The sequence below is a fragment of the Cyprinodon tularosa genome, unplaced genomic scaffold, assembly GCF_016077235.1.
Source record: "Cyprinodon tularosa strain WSP-4 unplaced genomic scaffold, ASM1607723v1 ctg417, whole genome shotgun sequence".
In the NCBI taxonomy this organism is placed as follows: domain Eukaryota; kingdom Metazoa; phylum Chordata; class Actinopteri; order Cyprinodontiformes; family Cyprinodontidae; genus Cyprinodon; species Cyprinodon tularosa.
The window spans coordinates 650927-669784 of record NW_024039138.1 but is presented as its reverse complement, the minus strand read 5'-3'; the positions used below and the strand labels follow the sequence as shown (position 1 = coordinate 669784).

Sequence of the window (18858 nt, the reverse complement as noted above, 5' to 3'; positions counted from 1 at the left end):
ATTTACACATTTCAGGTTAGGAAAATGTTTTTAAATGTCCACAGAATTTGAAACCTGGAGCAGATAATTACATGTATTACTAACTAAAACCTTAAAATCCAACGTTAGGGCTACTACATTGATATAAACACAGGTGATAGCCACATTTTTAGAAAAAAATGTATTTTAAGAAAATGTGACTTTATTACATTGCCTAATGGCATTACCCCCGACTTTATTTGGCCCACTAATTACATTTTTAATAAAATATAGACCCAATCAGCTGATCACATGACAGTTATTGTATTTAAGCTTCTGTTCTGTTCTGTTCATCCAAACTGGACTTTAACCTTTGACTTGAAGTGATTGTTTGATTCATCGGTGTGAGGGAAATTCTTGAAAATACTTTGTGCTTCTTAGCAGCTGAGAATCCCTTAAACACATTGAACATCTGTATTGTTGATGCATTTTTTCCAGTAGGATGAAAAAACAGGCCCCAGATCTCAATCCAACAGAGCACCTTAGGGATTCGATGGAAAAGGAAAATCCAATCGTAGATTTAATGTTTGCAAATCTGCAGGATGTGAGTGCCACAAAGAATGAAGGCTGTTCTTAAAGCTATAGTGGATGATTCTCTAGAATGTTTTGAAAAGACCCACCCCCTCCACTTAAAAAAATATATATATATCATGCACAACCCTGTACCCGCTCCCGAGAAGGAGGTAAATGAACCCAAACCAAACTGAATGCAAAGCAAAGCAAAAAAAAAAAAGAAAAGAAAAGAAAAGAAAAAAAACTAATAAAGCTTTTTCTTATTTGTTTTTATCAGGAAAAACCTGTGTATGGTTTACCCAGGAAAGCCGATAAAAGAATCTACTTTTGTTTGTCCAAATGAAAAGTTTTTGCTTATCATGTCTGTTGCCTCAGCACATCACTGACTATTTTAACTGCTTTCCTGTATGAAGTAATCAACCAAAGGGTGGAGACATCCTGGGATGCATAATCAACAACTAATGCAATGATTTACAATACGTTATCTTGTAATACTTTCAGGAAAATAAGAAACAGAAGGGGCAAAATAATTATATTTGATGTTTGCTAGTTAAGGGCAGGAGCAGGTGATACGAGAGAGGGGTTACTAAGGGCTTTAGGGGGTAAAGCTATAAGCTGGGAAATAAGAAAATCTGAAATCCAAACTGTTCTAAATATAATTTTAATGAGAAGCTTCACATTATGTATCTCTTTTGCATGTCCAGTGACTGAATCTGGCCTTTCTATAGTTTTCTCTTTGAGCATATTCTGCAGTATCTAACAGCCCTTCTTACTCTATGTGAAGCACAATCCAGTGCTGAACAGCTTCTCTGTCCCTGATAATGAAACGCACCCCCACAGCATGATGCTTCCACCTTTATGTTTCACCACAGAGATGGTCTATTTCAAGGGCATCTAACTTGTTAGTTTTTCACATTGAGCAAAATGTTACATTTCAGTTTCATCTGACTAAAGCACCTTCCATGTGTTCACTAAATTATGCACTTCTTTGTTTGAATAAAATCACTTTATGATTTAAATGTTTTTTTTTTAACATGCTACATTTTGCAGAGCATCTTTCAACTATTAAGTCCATTTTGACATGAAATCTTATTAAATGAAAATGGTGAAAACAGACAAAGGAAGTGGGGTCAGAACCATTACAGCAACTCTTATGAAATAAGTGCAACAGTGCATGAAGAGGGTTACATTTCTGCGCGTTTCAACATTAACAACAACAGCCTGTCCCGGGTTATACGGGAGATATTCATTCTAATCCTGGTTCCCACCATGGCTCTCCTTCCCAGTGTCATTTTGCAGGTGTTCAGCTGGAATGGGCTTATTCTCCTCCTGCAGTTGGTGAGGAATGGACTGGCGGCCATTGTTGGAGTCTGGACGGTGAGGCTGCTGGCTCGTCACGTTTGGTACACTCATAGATTGGGCCGCTTCAACAAGCCACAGACACATTCGTGGCTGATAGGTCACCTTGGCCAGGTAAGGTCTAAATGTAGCTTTAGTTGCATGCTTTTATTTTCAAATCTGCAGCTAACACAAATATATTGACACCTCAGATGCAGAGCTCAGAAGAGGGTCTCCAACAGGTGGATGAATTGGTGCAGACCTACAAGCACTCCTGCTGCTGGTTCCTCGGACCTTTCTATCACCTGGTCAGAGTCTTCCATCCCAACTACGTGAAGCCCCTTCTGATGGCCTCTGGTAGGTACAAAAAAAGTGAGATTATTTCCCAAGGTTTCAAAACAAACACTGATACTCTTGTTCCGTCGCACCTTCGCTGAAGCCAACATCACGGTGAAGGATGAGTTGATCTACGGCCATCTGCGTCCATGGCTGGGTGAGGCAGATCATTTTGGTTATTCTTTTTCTGTTTTGTAGGCCACTTAATTTGCAACTCTTAATTTAGTTCAACCTGCTGCTTTTTGACACAGGAAACAGTTTGTTGATTAGCAGCAAAGACGAATGGTTTCGCAAGAGGCGGCTGTTGACTCCAGCTTTTCATTTCGACATCCTTAAAAACTACATTGTGACATTTAACTCCTCGACTAACACCATGCTGGTAAGGAAACTCGCTTTTGCATGAAACTACTCAAAAAATATGTCTGATTTTGAATTTCCATGATCTTTGGTGACTCTTCGAATAGCTGCAGTAATCATTTCTCCATAACATCTACATGTAGTTGTTAGAAAATCTTCAGGACAAATTACATTTGCAGAAAATAAAAAAGGTGTAGTGGAGGATGTTCTTTTTCCGGGTGGAGCTCCTAATTGTCAATCATTCTGGTGATATTTTTACATTTATATGCTCATCGCCATTTTCACTTACCAGCAGTGAGTCTGACATAGTGGAAAAATTGCAAATCTTCTTTTGTAAAGTAAGCTTGTATGAGTGATGCAAAAAGCAACTTTTAAACAGAGCGTGCACAAGGAGAAATGGGCTTGTGCACGCTGTCACACACGCTTAATAGGCGTACCCTCTCGGGAGCCGATACAGGTTTGTGCATTTTGTTTTTAAAGTGAAGAGGGTGGAGCTTTTTAAAAATTTGTGAAAATCCTCCACTATACTTTCAAAGTAAAACACCCCTAACTGGTTTAGAAACTTAAAAAGTCATTGAGAAGAATAGTTATGTGTTTTTTGTTTGTTTTTTGAGTTGTTTTTTGAGTTGTTAAAAAAAGAATCAAAAATTTAATTAAGTGTTTTATGTCAGTTTACAGTTTGTTTCAGAAACAATAATCTCATATTTACATATCTGCATGTTCACCTGATGAGATCAATTTATTAGTAGCCTAGACTCGAGTGGAGTGGCTTTGACTACTGCTGAGTGGGACAACTGTGAGAGGACTCGGCAGCATGTGATTGGACAATGGAGGGCTTTTTATTATTTAGTTGTTTTTGCATACAAAACACAAGGACCAACAGATAACATCACCCCAGTGATATGTACTAATTGAAAAAAAAAAAAAAAAATGCCATCCCTGTCTGTCATCCCCTTTGTTTAATGCACCAGTATTACCCATATTATGATACTGCCACCATCATGCTCAAAAATTAGTGCAAAGTTCTTAGGTCTAAAGCCTCCACTAGATGCCTTCCAACAATTTCCTCCACATTTGGCCCAAACGGGTTGAGTTCCTCTTGTCTGGCCATAAAACTTTCTTCCTGAGGGTATCAGGTTCATCCATGTGGGAAGCTGCTATAACCCAACATGCTAGAAGGAGTCACTTTTGGAGCAGAGGGTTTTTCTTAGTCTGCTTTCTATGTGCCCTTACTTGAATCAGTATAAAAGATCACAATTTGAACTTTTGAAGAAAAAAAATGTTTTTTGTATTTTATTCTCTTTGTTTGTTTTGTCACATTTTAATATCAGCGTACAAACTTCCCCATTTCTGCAACAAAAAGACCACTACTAATTATGGGATACATTAGAAAAGCATTTAACGTTCAAAACTCTGATGCCTTCTCCATGTCCCCTTATTTAATGTCCAGAATAAATGGCAGCGGCTGGTGGCAGAAGGGACAACCAACATAGAATTGTTTGACCATGTCACTCTGATGACACTGGACAGCTTATTAAAGTGCGCCTTCAGCTACCAGAGCAACTGTCAGGAGTAAGCACTATTTTGATTAAAACTTCCTGTTTCTGCTCTTTATTTAGACTCTAAATAAGCACATCTGTTTTTATTTTTAGGTCCAGCAGTGAGTATGTTTCTGCCATTGTAGAGCTCAGCGACCTGGTGATAGATCGGCGCTTTCGCATTTTACACCACTGGGACTGTATCTACTGGAAAACTCAGCAAGGAAAGAGATTTAAACAAGCATTAGGTGTGGTACAGAGGTAATTTCACAATTTCATGTGTGCTTTTATGATTTATATCAGTTTGATGTACATTTTCCTTCAAATTATACAGCTGAAATTCTATTTACAGTATTTATTTAAAAAAAAATTATATGCTAAAATAGCTAAAGATCACCACAATCTATTACAATATCTACTATATCTTATCACTAATATTCAATTCTATATTTCCTTATGTATTTTAAGTTTATATGGGCACAAAATGTTGTAAATCTTGCAGGTTCACCAGGGATGTTGTGCAGAAGCGCCGTGCTCTTATTGCCCAGCAGGGGGAGACAGAGACACAAACGAACGCAGCCCCACAGAAAAAGAAAGATTTCGTGGACATCATACTTCTGTCAAAGGTGAGCTGCATTGTCATAAAAAAAAAAAAATAATGATGATAATAATACGTGGATTTGTTTTATATTAATACAGGATGAAGACGGACAAGGACTCACAGATGAGGAAATACAGGCCGAAGCCAACACGTTCATGTTTGCAGGTACGTTGGCTACACAGCGCCATCTGTGGTCAAACGTGTGAACTACAAAAACAAAGCCTCAGCAGCCTAAATCACCATGAAATAAAATAAGATTAGATCATATTTCTTTAATAAAAAATTAGGAAATTTAAATGTTCTCTCCTTATTTTTTCTGGATCCTCATCATAAAGCTGAAGTTTTCCAAAGAAAGCAGGAGAATTAAACACAGACATTGATTGTTATTAATGCAGAAGCTTAAAAAAAGCTTATAAAATCAGCTGCATGGCTGTTCAGTTCTCAACATTGTTGACTTGCATGGTAGGAAGAAAGTCCTTGATCTGATTCCCAGCTTAGGTTTTTTTTTACCTTGCATGCATTTTGCATGTTCTCCATGAACAAACATGGATACACTCCAGGTACTCCCTCTTCTTCTGACAGTCTACAACTATGACTGTTTGGTTTATTGGCAACTCTAACTTGCACTCAGGATGGATTCCATAATGAACCTAGAGATATAAGCACAACTAATTTAGCAAAATGTAGTTCCTGTTAAATTGGTTAAAGAAAATAAACAAAAAAATAACCAACTGAAGGTTATGGTTGCAAAATTGACATTTTTTTCTTATTTTCTTCAGTCAAAATAAAAAGTTCTTTCTCTAAAACAGAGTTTAAACCTTAACTTTCTGATTCGGAGGATTTGTTATCAGAAATTAAACACTCAGAGGAGCTAAAAAGGAGCTAAAAAGACTCATTGCTAAACAGATTTCTAGGGGGGAAAAAGGATTGTTCTTCAATTGTTTATGCTGGTCTAAATTCAATTAGTCTTCTTTTTCTCCCCGCAGGACATGATACGACAGCAAGTGCGATATGCTGGACGCTCTACAATTTAGCTCGACATCCACACTATCAGGAAAAATGCAGGCAGGAAGTTATGGAGCTGATGGATGGACGGAACGGGGATGAAATAGAGTGGTTAGAAAATGCACACAGTAAACATCCAGCTGATCTAATTGTTTTTTTTTAGAGGGGATTAGTTTAAAAAAGCTTTATGAAGAGCAAGAAGCACAGCAGACAGATCAGGGAGAAAGTTTTTGAGATGCTTTAAGGCATTCTCCAAATTTTAAAACGTCTCATGAAGAACTTTTAATTCTATCATCTGAAAAGAGCAGAAGATTCAAAGTTAGGAAGATGTTTTTCTTCAGCAGGGGTAGAGAAGCAGTTTATGAATGACAAATAGATGAAGGTAAATAAATAAAACCTTCTAGATTAGAAAGATGTGAAACTAGGGCATAATTCAGGGGGTATACATGTTTTTCTAAGACATTATTATCATTTTTAGGAATGTTTGTATTGATTTACTTTTTCTCTTAAAGGGAAGATCTGTCCAACCTTTCTTTTACCACCATGTGCATCAAAGAAAGCCTCAGACTCCACCCTCCAGTCCAGGCTGTAACGAGGAAATACACCCAGGACATGACACTGCCAGGAGATCTAACGGTACCAGAGGGTGAGATGCTGGGAGCTTTTTACAACCTCTGCTCAATTTGAACAAGTTAGTAAATAAGACATGATTTATAACTGTCTTTGTTTGTTGGTTTTTTGCCTTAAAGGTGTAATCTGTTTGGTTAGCCTTTATGGGACACACCACAACCCTGAAGTTTGGAGTAACCCACATGTAAGACATTCTAAAAATATATACAATATATACAAAAAAAATTCTTGTTCTCTAATTTGATTTATAAATATATGCTTTAAAGGAGTTTGATCCTCTGCGTTTTGACCCAGCCAACATAAAGAGTCACTCTTCTCATGGCTTCATCCCCTTCTCCTCAGGCCCCAGGTTTGTTTTTCTCACTTAAAAAAAAGAAGATGCAGAATAACTGAATATATAAATCGTATCAATTTCCGTTCACAGGAACTGCATTGGGCAGAAATTCGCCATGGCTGAGCTTCGAGTCGTCTTAGCTTTAACCCTGCTGAAGTTTCGTCTGACCTTGGGTGTTAACCCTGAATGCAGTAGCAGCTCGGGGACAGTGCGACGTCTCCCCCAACTTGTCCTGCGTGCGGAAGGAGGCCTGTGGATGCAGCTGGAACCTCTGAAGGAATCATGTTTTAGGGAACCTCCAAACAAATGAGCTATATACATTTTTTTTTTTTTTTTGTCTCATTGAAACACATAGATACGATGTAAGATTGCTCATTTGACTTTAGCCAAATGCTCTGCTTCAGTTTAATTCTAGGCTAAAAAATATGTTTGTAATTGTGAATGCAAGATTTACATTAAAAATATATATATTTATATACATATATATACATATATATTTATTTATATATGTATATATATACATATACATGATCACTGCTTCAAATATTTTAAAAGGGAAATGCTTGTTTTAATAAATAAAGGATCAAGAAAGTCATTTGTAAAGATTTGTATTAATCAACAAAATAATACATTAACCAAATAATCATCATTGCATTTAATCGGGCCAAGATTTAATAAATGATAATAAAAGATAAGTCAGCTTGACATCAATGTCAAGAAAGTTATTTGCAAAGATTTGTTTTAATCAACGAATTAAATGGACAACTTACATTAAAAAATATATTTTTGCATCACATTAATTAATGTACATTTTCAAATGATCATCTTTGCATTTAATTGGGCCAAGTTTAATAAATATATTGATATAATTTAAAAACATTCTATTTTGCCCTCTTTTATCTTCTTTTTTGCAAAGCAAGTCAACCTCCTCCGTCTTTATCTATTTTATATTAACTACTTACATAAATAGTTATTTAACATTTTTATTTCTATTTCTTTGTCTGCTTATGAACGTCGATAATTCACATACGACGTTGACGTCAGACCTGACTGCATTACCAATCTTTGAACACTAGATGGCGGAAAAATGCCTTCTGTGATAAAAAAAAAAAATAATCTATGTTCGACCATCCTTAATCATGTTTTAACGGGAAAATAAACCTTTTTTGTAACGTTAAAACAGGCGTCGTCGAGTTTTTATTTGACAATAGGTCTGCTTCACATCAATGCATTTATATTTCATACATATATCCTGTAGGCGGGACTTCGAGCCTTCTCATAGGCAACTCCCTTTTTTCCTAGTTTCACTTTACTGAGTCTCCAAACGGCCATTTGCATCGCGTCTCTCCATAAAAACCGTGCAGTAGGGTGTTAACTGTAAATTAAAATGCTTTTTAACATTTTTTGTAATGTAGCATGACATGTTGCTTTGGATCGTAGACGGCACTTGAACACTTCCTCGTTTTTAACCCTCAAAAACTAACGCCATGACCTCCTTCTCTCCAATCCAAACTCTTTTGGCCCCTGGGTTGCTTGTCCTTTTCCTGTCCGTCCGTCTGGATGCAGGTGAGTTCAGATCCCCTCCTAGTGTGCAGTTAACATTGTTGCATGTTATAGAATACAATTCTAAAAAAAAATTGATAAATAAATAAACAAAATGGAGAAAACGTGGTGAAGCAAATAAGAGGAAATGGTTGCCTATTAAAGTTGAAATGCCAAAGTGATTATAGGATAGGATAGAGGGAAAATCCTTATAGGGAGTTTTTAAATTCATTTTAAAAAGCTGTAGCTAAAGGAATCAGGATCCATGAAAATTATATTTAATTTAACAGGGAGAAAAAATATAGTAGGCAGAGGGTTTGATGTCCTGGATTACTATTCCACCACCACTATTGACCTCTTTCTGACTTTAGTGCTTCTACATACTAGGATAACAGTCATAATTCTGTAAATATTATTTTCTTCCATTTATACTGACTTATCACCAATGGTGTAACTATCCGGTAGCAGAGACTGCAGTTGCTTAGGGGCCCCTGGCCTCTTAGGGGCCCCTTCACTGACACCTGGCGGACCCCTACGCAATTATGGACTAGGAAGTCTCTTTGCAGATGTAATGGTGCGAAAAATTCCTATTAAACCCACCTGAGGCTAGATTGACTGACCGGACCATGTTTATACTCCCACACATGGCAGATTTTAACATGATGATGAGCCGTTTAAACACAACACCAATAGAAAAGGCTGTTGTACTTCATATGGGGCCCACCCAGATAATGTTGCTTACGGGCCTCGGGAAGTAAAATGTTTGTGTCAAGGTCAAAGGAAGTCCAACACAATGGCCAAATGAATCATTAGGATGTAGAGTTTGAATGTAATCCCTGTGTGTCTGAGATCTACTTTCCAGCTCATTCTCAGGGGTGCAAGATGGAAGGCACTATGAAGGATCCTGATCAGATCCCTGATCGGCCTTAACTGCCACCTGATGGTGGGTTCTGATCCAGTGAGGTTATAGTGGAAGTGTCTGGCAGAGTTTTTCCACTGGAGAACCTTTAGCTATAGAGACAACTAACATCACCATTTTAAACACAAACACAGCTCTCTCAAGGGGAATATGACACTATATGGGGGCAGGTTGGACACAAGTGTTTAGGCAACTAGCTGTTCCTTTTAATGGAAGCTCTAAATATTGTGGAACTAAACAAGAACTTTATTCTGATATTGACAGTTTTTATTTTCTCATTTTCAGAGATTTATTTTATTTTTTTAAATTAACAGTAAAGTAAGAGCAATCATTTATTCTTGTTGAAGTGTGACAGGTAAAAAAAGACTGTACTCTTGTCCATTTTCAGATCACAGTGTATGCAACAGAGCTAACATGGAGAAGGTTGTTGAGGTCAGATTAGACCAGAACTGGACAAGTAGGTGCAGGAAAGCTGGTTGGAGCTGATGGGGAAAATGGATTGAGATTAAGACACTATAGGAGCCAAAGTGGACTGAATGATATTTTTATTTGTAAGAGGCTCATATTTACTTTTATTGTGTTTATATGTTCAGTTTTATTCAGCCGAGAGCCTGATTTCAGTAAAAGGTACAATTATTTTTTGCTGTTTTATTCGATATATTATAATATAAGTATAAGGAAAGGTTTTATTTAGACTTGTATTAGTATATTATTGTTTTTTCTGCCTTTTTTAATAGGCCTGCGTTCTGTCCTCACAGGTTTTTTCGGCAGCGTTTGTATTTCCGGGTCAGTGCGCCGGAAGTAAAGAATAGCCACGGAGGCTAACAGTTTTTGTACCGTAGCTGTAGCCGTTTTTATAAGTTTATTAAGGCATTATCAGCCGACTAAGGATTGTTTTCTACCGTGAATTAACCTTGGATCACTCCTGTAACGGAACAGCCCTGTGGAACTAAATAAATGTTCGTCTAACGTTCTTTACAACGGAGTACTGTGGAGTTATTCACGGCTAACAACTAGCCGCTACGGCGCGAGTAGCATCAACAACGTCTCCTTTACCTTCGGCCCTCACATTAGTACAAAAACTAAGCTTCAAAAGGATTCTACACGGACCACACGGACTACTGGAAGGAAAGAAAACCAGTTTGTGAGTAACGAAAATAAACTAGGCGGACGTTAAGGCCGGTTACAGCTGTGGTAAGGCTGCCGGTTTCCTGTGCTAACAACTGCTAACTGTAGACGGCGCTAAGCTAGCGCTAGCTAGCTAGCTTGGCTTTTGTGAGTGACTGTGAAGGCTGTGAAGGATCAGTCGGACTTTCTGTGAGTTGTGGCCATTATTAGGCCAGCAATGGGCTTTCAGTGACTGTTATTATTACCACATACAATTAATATGAGCCAAACAGAAAAATCAAACACAGCGTTGGAGTTTACTGAACCTAGACAGGTTAAGATGACAGGAAAGGCCCTAGAAGAGAAAATTCGGGCTGCCATAAATAAAAGGAAAGCTAAGCTAAGCCAGCTGACAAGCAAAATGAACAATATTATTCAGCTAATGGATGATGGAGATGACAGCAATTTGTCAGTTATTCAGAATACTCTGATGGCTGAATTCAACAAGCTGCTGGGAGAATTTTGTGAGCTAAACATCTCAGTTCAGGCTCTATTGAGTGAGACATCGGGTGATCGGTTAAAGGCTGATCAGGATGGATGGTTTACACCCAAGGCAGACATGTTTTACAACTTCACTCTTAAGACTGAGACGTGGATGAGTGAAGTGCAACAGCGTATTGCTGAGGCTGAAAGAGCCAACGAAGAAGTTGCACCTGAAGACAGTGCATCTGTCACTACTGTAAAGATAAATAAAGGAGTTAAAACACCATCCTCAATCCTTTCCAGAGCTTCGTCATCAGCATCATCAGCTCGACTGAAAGCTGAATTAGAGAGAGCCGAGCTACAAGCTCAAGCTTCTGCTTTAAAACAGAAAAGACTTTTAGATGAACAAGAGGCTAAGCTAAAGGCAGATAGAGAAGAGCTACAAATCCAGACTGCTTTAGCTGCCTCAAATGCCAAGTTCAGAGTACTAGATGAGCTAGAGGGTCTGCGAACTTCATCTAGAGTGAGCCAGGAAGATGGAATGAACCTCTATTTAAAGAAAGCACAGCCTACTCTTCCTGCTGCGGTTAAAACAGAGCCCCCTAGCAACATCACCTACCGTACTCCTGCTAACGTCATTCAAAGAGAACAGGAGACTCCGCAACGAGAACCGACACAAGCCATCGTGGACTTTCTAGTGAAACAACAGAACCTCACTACACTACCTCCTCAAAAAATTCCTATATTCCGAGGGGACCCTCTGGAGTACAGGCTATTTATCAGAGCCTTCGAACATGGAGTGGAGGATAAGACAGATAATGACAAAGATCGGCTGTACTTCATGGAGCAGTATACAGATGGACAGCCCAGAGAGCTAATAAGAAGTTGTCTCCACATGGAACCAACACGTGGTTACCGCAAAGCGAAGAAGCTCTTAAAGGAGCATTATGGAAATGGATATAAGGTTTCTATGGCTTACATTGACAAGGCACTGAACTGGCCGGCCATAAAGCCGGATGATGGAGAGGGGCTTCACTCTTTTGGCCTCTTCCTCACTGGATGCCTCAATGCTATGGATGACTTGGAGTATATGGAAGAGCTCGACAGCGTGTCCAACATGCGAGCTATTGCTGCCAAGCTTCCATATAAGCACAGAGAAAGATGGAGGAGCAAAGCCTACGCTCTTCTAGAAAATGAACAGTGCAGAGCCAAGTTCAGCGACCTTGTAGACTTTGTTAACCTGCTAGCCAAAGAAGCCTTGCACCCTATTTTTGGCCACATCACTGATGGAAATAGGGGCCAAGATAAGGCTCACAAGGATGAGAGGTCTATTAGAAGGATTGGTGTTCGAAGAAGCTTTACTACTGCGACTACAGGAGTTACAAACCTAGCAGAGACTAAGACCCAGGCTAAGGGGAGCTCTTTCAGCGCTTTCACCAACCCCTGCCTCTTCTGCCAAGGAGAACAGCACACCATGGAGAACTGTAAGAGAATGAGAAGGTCCCTTCACATTGAGAAAATAGACTTTCTGAAGAAGCATGGACTATGTTTTAGTTGTCTGAAACAGGGACATATGGCTAAGGCCTCCAATGAAAGGATGAGCTGTCAAATATGCAAGCTCTTTCACCCAACAGTTCTGCATATGAAGAGCAAAGATCACAAAACATCTGGTGAAGTAAAGCCTAAGAAAGACTCATCTCATGATGCAACTAAAGAAACACATCTCAAGGTTGAGGCTACAGAAGAGGTCAGTTCAGTAGTCAGCGGATGTATCAGTGCAGAGACTAGTACCTGCAGAGCTACTGGGGCCGGCAATACGAATGGCATTCTACCTATCGTCCCAGTCCACGTTAAGGCCAAGAAAGGTAACAAGGTTATTGCTACTTATGCTTTCCTTGACCCAGGTAGCAACGTTACCTTCTGCACTGAAAGACTGATGGCCTCGCTGAACATCACCGGCAGAAAGGCCAGTATCCTGCTGAAAACTATGGGAGGTGAGCAGATCGTGACCAGCCAGGTGGTGTCTGGCTTGGAAATCAGCTGCATGGATAATGATGAATATCTGGAGCTGCCCAACGTCTACTCCCAGAAGGAGATTCCCGCTCATAAGCAGAACATCCCACTCCAAGAGGAGGTGAATAAGTGGCCTCATCTCAGGCAAGTAAAGATTCCAAAGATCCACGCAGAAGTTGGCCTCCTCATCGGAACGGATGTGCCCAAGGCTATGGAGCCATGGCATGTGATACCCAGCGTGGAAGATGGGCCGTATGCGGTGAAAACACGACTGGGCTGGATCGTTAACGGGCCCCTCCGAGGAAGCAGTGGCGGTGAAACTACAACCGGACTCATACAGGTCACCTCCAACCGCACAACAGTGGTCACCCTGGATGAGCTGTGGAGTCAGCAGTTTAGGAACGACTTCCCAGAGTGCCAAGATGAGAGACTGGCGATGTCTAGGGAGGACATCCAGTTTCTGGAGATGGTTTCTCAGTCAGCTAGACTTACAGAGGGTCACTACAGCATCGGTTTGCCACTGAGGAACGCAGCTCTCAGAATGCCGAACAACAGAAAGGTTGCTGAACAGCGTGCTCTCAACTTAAAGAAGAAGTTCAAAAAGAACCCTCAGTTCCAGGCAGATTACTCTGCATTCGTGGAAGATTGGATTGAAAAGGACTGTGCTGTCAGGGTTCCTAAAGAGGACCTCTGTCGCAGTGATGGTAAGATTTGGTACCTGCCCCATCATGGCGTATATCACGCCAGGAAGAATAAGATCCGTGTGGTGTTCGACTGTGGGGCATCGTACCAAGGAACCACTTTGAACGACCAGCTGCTGCAGGGACCTTATCTCACAAGTTCTCTACTTGGTGTCATCACAAGATTCAGGCAGGAGGAGGTAGCTGTCACCGCGGACGTGGAGGCCATGTTCCACCAAGTCAGGGTTCCGGACGAGGATGCTGACCTCCTTCGGTTTCTCTGGTGGCCCTCAGGTGACATTGACCAGGACCTCGCAGAGTATAGAATGAGGGTGCACATATTCGGCGCTACCTCCTCGCCGAGTTGTGCCACTTTCGCTCTGCAGAAGTGTGCACAAGACCACAGAGAACAGTACAGCTCCGCGGGAGTCAACACCGTGCTGCGCAACTTCTACGTCGACGACTGCCTAAAATCAGTTCGCTCTGAAGAAGAAGCAGTTTCCCTGTGTAACGAGCTGAGAGAAATCCTGGCCTTAGGAGGATTTCGGCTCACAAAGTGGATTAGCAATAGCCGCTCTGTGCTGTCTGCTATCCCTGTGAAGGAAAGAGCCGAGGAGCTAAGGGACCTGAATCTCGACCTTGATAAGCTCCCAGTCGAGCGAGCCTTGGGAGTCCGTTGGTGCATGGAGAGCGACAGCTTCAAGTTCAAGATTGTCTTGCAAGCAAGACCACCCACCAGAAGAGGCATCCTCTCCGTTGTTGGCTCGATCTACGATCCACTGGGCATCCTAGCTCCAGTGGTCTTGAATGCAAAAAGGATCCTCCAAGAGCTCTGTCGCCTCAAGCTGGGATGGGATGACAGCATCCCTGAACACCTTGCTCAACAGTGGACTAGTTGGATGGAGGACCTTCACCTGCTGGAGGATTTCGGAGTGGCTCGATGTTTCAAGCCTGAGGGTTTTGGCGATGCTACATTCAGTCAGCTGCATCATTTCGCAGATGCTAGCCAGGAGGGCTTCGGAACAGTGAGCTATCTGCTACTGAAGAAAAACGACAGGCTGCATGTTGCCTTCGTTATGGCTAAAGCCAGAGTGGCGCCGCTCAAGCCCCTCACCATCCCGCGCATGGAGCTTGCAGCGGCCACCCTAGCTGCACGTATGGACTGTACCTTGAGATCAGAGATAGAGCTTCATCTACAGGATTCTGTGTTTTGGTCTGACAGCACCACAGTGCTCAAATACATTAGAAACAGAACTAGCAGGTTTCGTACCTTCGTCGCCAATAGAGTTGAGACCATCCTGGAGCTGTCGGAAGAAAGGCAATGGCGATATGTTAATACGGCGCAGAATCCTGCTGACTTTGCATCTAGAGGACTAAGCATGGAGTCTTTCCTGCGTTGCAGGACATGGATACAGGGGCCGGACTTCCTTACCAAACCTGAAGGAGAATGGCCACAAAACCCTGAAAACTCTGGGGATCTAAGTATTGAGGACCCAGAAGTGAAAAAGGCTGTGGTCTACACTACATCAGCCAAAGAACAACTGGACACAGTTCAGCAGCTCCTAGAGTACTACTCAACTTGGGATCGCCTGAGAAGAGCGGTCAGTTGGATGCTGAAGCTGAAATACATGCTGCTGATTCTGTGCCGCAAGAGAAAGGAGTTGAGTGCCACACTCGCGCACTCTGAGGTTCAGAGGGAGATGAGAACCTTCAAGGCAAATCTACCAAAGACCAATCTTTCGGTGGAAAATGTGAAAGAAGCTGAGATGGAGATCGTTCGCTTCTGTCAGCGGCTAAAGTACTGTGACGAAATATCCGCTCTTCAGAAGGGAGATGGCGTTAAGTTGAGCAGTCACATCTGCAGACTCAAACCTGTGCTGCAGGATGGAGTCCTCAGGGTAGGAGGAAGGCTCAGCAGATCGGCGATGCCAGAAGAGGCCATGCATCCTGCCATCCTACCTAAGGACTCTCCTGTAACAGAACTTATTCTCAGGGATATTCATGAGAGGGTGGGTCATAGCGGGCGCAACCATGTGCTATCCGAACTGCGAACTAAGTACTGGATCCCTGGCGCTTATGCAGCCATAAGAAGAGTCCTCTCTAGATGTGTCACTTGTCGACGCTCGCATGGCACCGCAGGGCAACAGCAGATGGCGGACTTGCCCCGGGACAGAGTGCTCCCGGATGAACCCCCTTTCACCAACACCGGGGTTGACTACTTCGGTCCATTCGAGGTTAAGCGGGGCCGAAGTGTTGTGAAGAGGTGGGGTGTTATTTTCACCTGTTTAGCCATCCGTGCTGTCCACATCGAGGTGGCATCATCTTTGGACACAGACTCTTTCATCCATGCTCTTCGGCGCTTCCTAGCAAGGAGAGGCCAGGTGAAGATCCTACGCTCGGACAACGGTACCAATTTCGTTGGTGCGGAGAAGGAGTTAAGGAGAGCTATTGATCAGTGGAATAGCTCCAAGATTGAAAGCAGTCTACGTCAGCGGGGAGTCCAATGGATTTTCAATCCCCCTACCGGTTCTCATCACGGTGGGATTTGGGAACGGATGATCCGGTCCATCAGGAATATCCTCAGCTCCACATTAAAGCTCCAGTCCCTGGACGAAGAAGGCCTGCACACCCTCCTGTGTGAGGCAGAAGCCATTATAAACAGTCGACCTATAACCAGAGTTTCGAACGACCCGTCGGACCTGGAAGCGTTAACCCCCAACCATCTCTTGCTCCTCAAGACAAGGCCTTCACTTCCTCCAGGCCTCTTCGTGAAGGACGAGCTCTACTCCCGTAAGAGGTGGAAACAGGTCCAGTATATGGCAGACATATTCTGGAAACGATGGGCAAGAGAATATCTACCTCAGCTACAAGAGCGACAGAAGTGGACTGGTGTGTCTCGCAACTTCGCAGAAGGGGATGTTGTCCTTATCGTTGATGATTCTGCCCCCCGGAATTCCTGGGTCCTGGGCAGGATCATCGAGGTGGTTCCTGACAAGGCTGGGCTGGTTCGTCGAGTTCGCGTCAGGACGAAGACATCTATCCTAGATAGACCTATCACTAAGGTCTGTCTTCTCCAAGAAGCTCCATGAGGCGGTGGTAAAGACCGTCCTCCTACGGTGCGCCATGTGCTGGTAACCTCTGGCGCCAGGGCTAATTTGCCCAGAATAAGAGACATTTTCTAGTTGACTTGAATGTTTGGTTTAGTTGGCTCCTTGTGTGTGAATTTGTGTAATTGTCTCTATTTAGAAGAGAAATTAGGGGCCGGTATATAGGAGCCAAAGTGGACTGAATGATATTTTTATTTGTAAGAGGCTCATATTTACTTTTATTGTGTTTATATGTTCAGTTTTATTCAGCCGAGAGCCTGATTTCAGTAAAAGGTACAATTATTTTTTGCTGTTTTATTCGATATATTATAATATAAGTATAAGGAAAGGTTTTATTTAGACTTGTATTAGTATATTATTGTTTTTTCTGCCTTTTTTAATAGGCCTGCGTTCTGTCCTCACAGGTTTTTTCGGCAGCGTTTGTATTTCCGGGTCAGTGCGCCGGAAGTAAAGAATAGCCACGGAGGCTAACAGTTTTTGTACCGTAGCTGTAGCCGTTTTTATAAGTTTATTAAGGCATTATCAGCCGACTAAGGATTGTTTTCTACCGTGAATTAACCTTGGATCACTCCTGTAACGGAACAGCCCTGTGGAACTAAATAAATGTTCGTCTAACGTTCTTTACAACGGAGTACTGTGGAGTTATTCACGGCTAACAACTAGCCGCTACGGCGCGAGTAGCATCAACAACGTCTCCTTTACCTTCGGCCCTCACAGACACAAAGAATCAGGGGAAAAAATTAATTAAAGCAGGGGAGTCAAAGTGGTTCTAAAAAGGGTTGTGTGGCTGCAGGTTTTCTTTCCAACCAAGCAATAGCACAACAGACTCCAGTCATCTCTTCAAGTGAGTCAAATCTGAACATGACTTGCAGCCACACGGCCCTTTCTGGAGCCACTTTGGCTACGTCCACACTGCAGGCCTTGATGCCCATTTCTGATTTTTTGGTGAAATCCGATTTTTTTTTTTTTTTTGCGTTGCTGTTCACATTTCCTTATATATGCAACTTGTATGTGATCTCCTGTATGAACTGTAGTCATACAACACAAGTGTCCAGCATGCCCAGTAGAGGACGCAATGATGTCACAGGCCAGCGTGCTTCTTGTTTATGGAATTAAGCATGGATGTAGTGCCGGAGCACATCTAGCAATCTTTTCCAACCATATAAACACAATCTTTTCAAGATGGTTAAACATAAATACTGCTCTCCACATCATCGTCCGCCATGGTTGTTGTGTTTCTTGCCGCTTCTTCATAGCATGACCTAGAATAGTGGCCTTTGTCAGGTATTACTGGCATTCAGTTCGGATGAATGACACCTGGCCGTTCAGACACAGGTCGCCTTTAAAATGATCAGATTCGTATCGGATTCAGGACCACATAGCCAAGTGGCCTGGGTCGCATTGGAAAAAATTGGATCGGTGTTGTTCAGACAGTCATGAAAAGATCAGATCCAGGTCGCATATGGGCCAAAAAATTGGATTTTGGTCACTTCAGGCTGCAGTGTGAACGTAGCCTTTGACACTCCTGAGTAGGGCTGGGCGATATGGAAAAAATACTATATCACGATATGGATTATTTTATATCACGATAACGATGTATATCACGATATACCACAACTGATGTTGCATTTTATGTTTTCATAGTCCGTCAGATGGACAGGGTTGAAAAAAATCTTTCATCGCCTATTTTTTACCCATCATCTTGTTTCCTAATATGAGAATCCCAACCCCAAACCAAGAACACCAGTTATGCAATTTGCGGCCATGACAGTGAACAGTATAGAATCTTGGCTATTGCGCTGCAGTAATTAATCATTTAATATTCATTTGTTATTGACATTTTATAAAATTCCAAGGCCAGTTTTTTCTCTTGTCTTTCACTTACCTTGTTTTCCACTAGGAGCCGCCTCGCCTATTTAAGAAGAAATGTGTCTGCACTGGTAATACATTAATTAAAATGCCCACATGTTCTACTGGATAGGAGTGTCAGTGTAGTTAAAAATGTGATCCATCATACGACCTGTACCACAATTATGCGTGTTTCAGTTGTTCTCTTTATTTTTCAGCAGTCACAAGAGAAACGTGCTGCACAGTTTAAAAACATGGAACACAACAGTACTATACAACAAACTATAACAAACAGTACACACTAATACACACAGTATGATTTACTCTGAAGGGGAAAAAGTGAATGCTACAGCACCTTTGTGTGTAAACACAACACTCACAGGTGCAGTAGCCTTCACTTTTCCCCCCTTCAGAATAAATTATAATATCAGTGAGGTCCAGTAATGGATGTGTATGCTGTAAAAGCACACAGTTCATTGGTGTAAGCAT

The 18858-nt window shown here is 41.7% G+C and overlaps 2 protein-coding genes across 3 annotated transcripts in view; both read left to right on the top strand.

Annotated features, from left to right (window-relative positions):
* The first annotated feature begins 1734 nt into the window (after positions 1 to 1734).
* Positions 1735 to 7126, top strand: LOC119792316 (cytochrome P450 4F3). 2 transcript variants are annotated; one of them, XM_038298913.1, is made up of 14 exons: positions 1735 to 2004; positions 2082 to 2226; positions 2309 to 2362; positions 2457 to 2584; positions 4013 to 4134; positions 4215 to 4361; positions 4603 to 4726; positions 4800 to 4866; positions 5688 to 5817; positions 6219 to 6352; positions 6456 to 6520; positions 6603 to 6685; positions 6761 to 6985; positions 7017 to 7126. In XM_038298913.1, the coding sequence occupies exons 1-13, from the start codon at positions 1801 to 1803 to the stop codon at positions 6978 to 6980; spliced, it is 1623 nt and encodes a 540-aa protein (XP_038154841.1). In that variant the 5' UTR covers positions 1735 to 1800; the 3' UTR covers positions 6981 to 6985; positions 7017 to 7126. The 2 variants fall into 2 exon arrangements, with proteins under 2 accessions (XP_038154841.1, XP_038154842.1); XM_038298914.1 differs by lacking the exon at positions 7017 to 7126 and having other exon boundaries at positions 6631 to 6685; positions 6761 to 6837.
* Positions 7127 to 7969: 843 nt separating this feature from the next.
* Positions 7970 to 18858, top strand: part of LOC119792308 — a 29648-nt gene continuing 18759 nt past the window's right edge. The window contains exon 1 of the mRNA XM_038298894.1: positions 7970 to 8236. Within this exon, the coding sequence (XP_038154822.1) occupies positions 8158 to 8236 (79 nt within the window). The 5' untranslated portion in view covers positions 7970 to 8157. The remainder of the gene's footprint in view (positions 8237 to 18858) is intronic.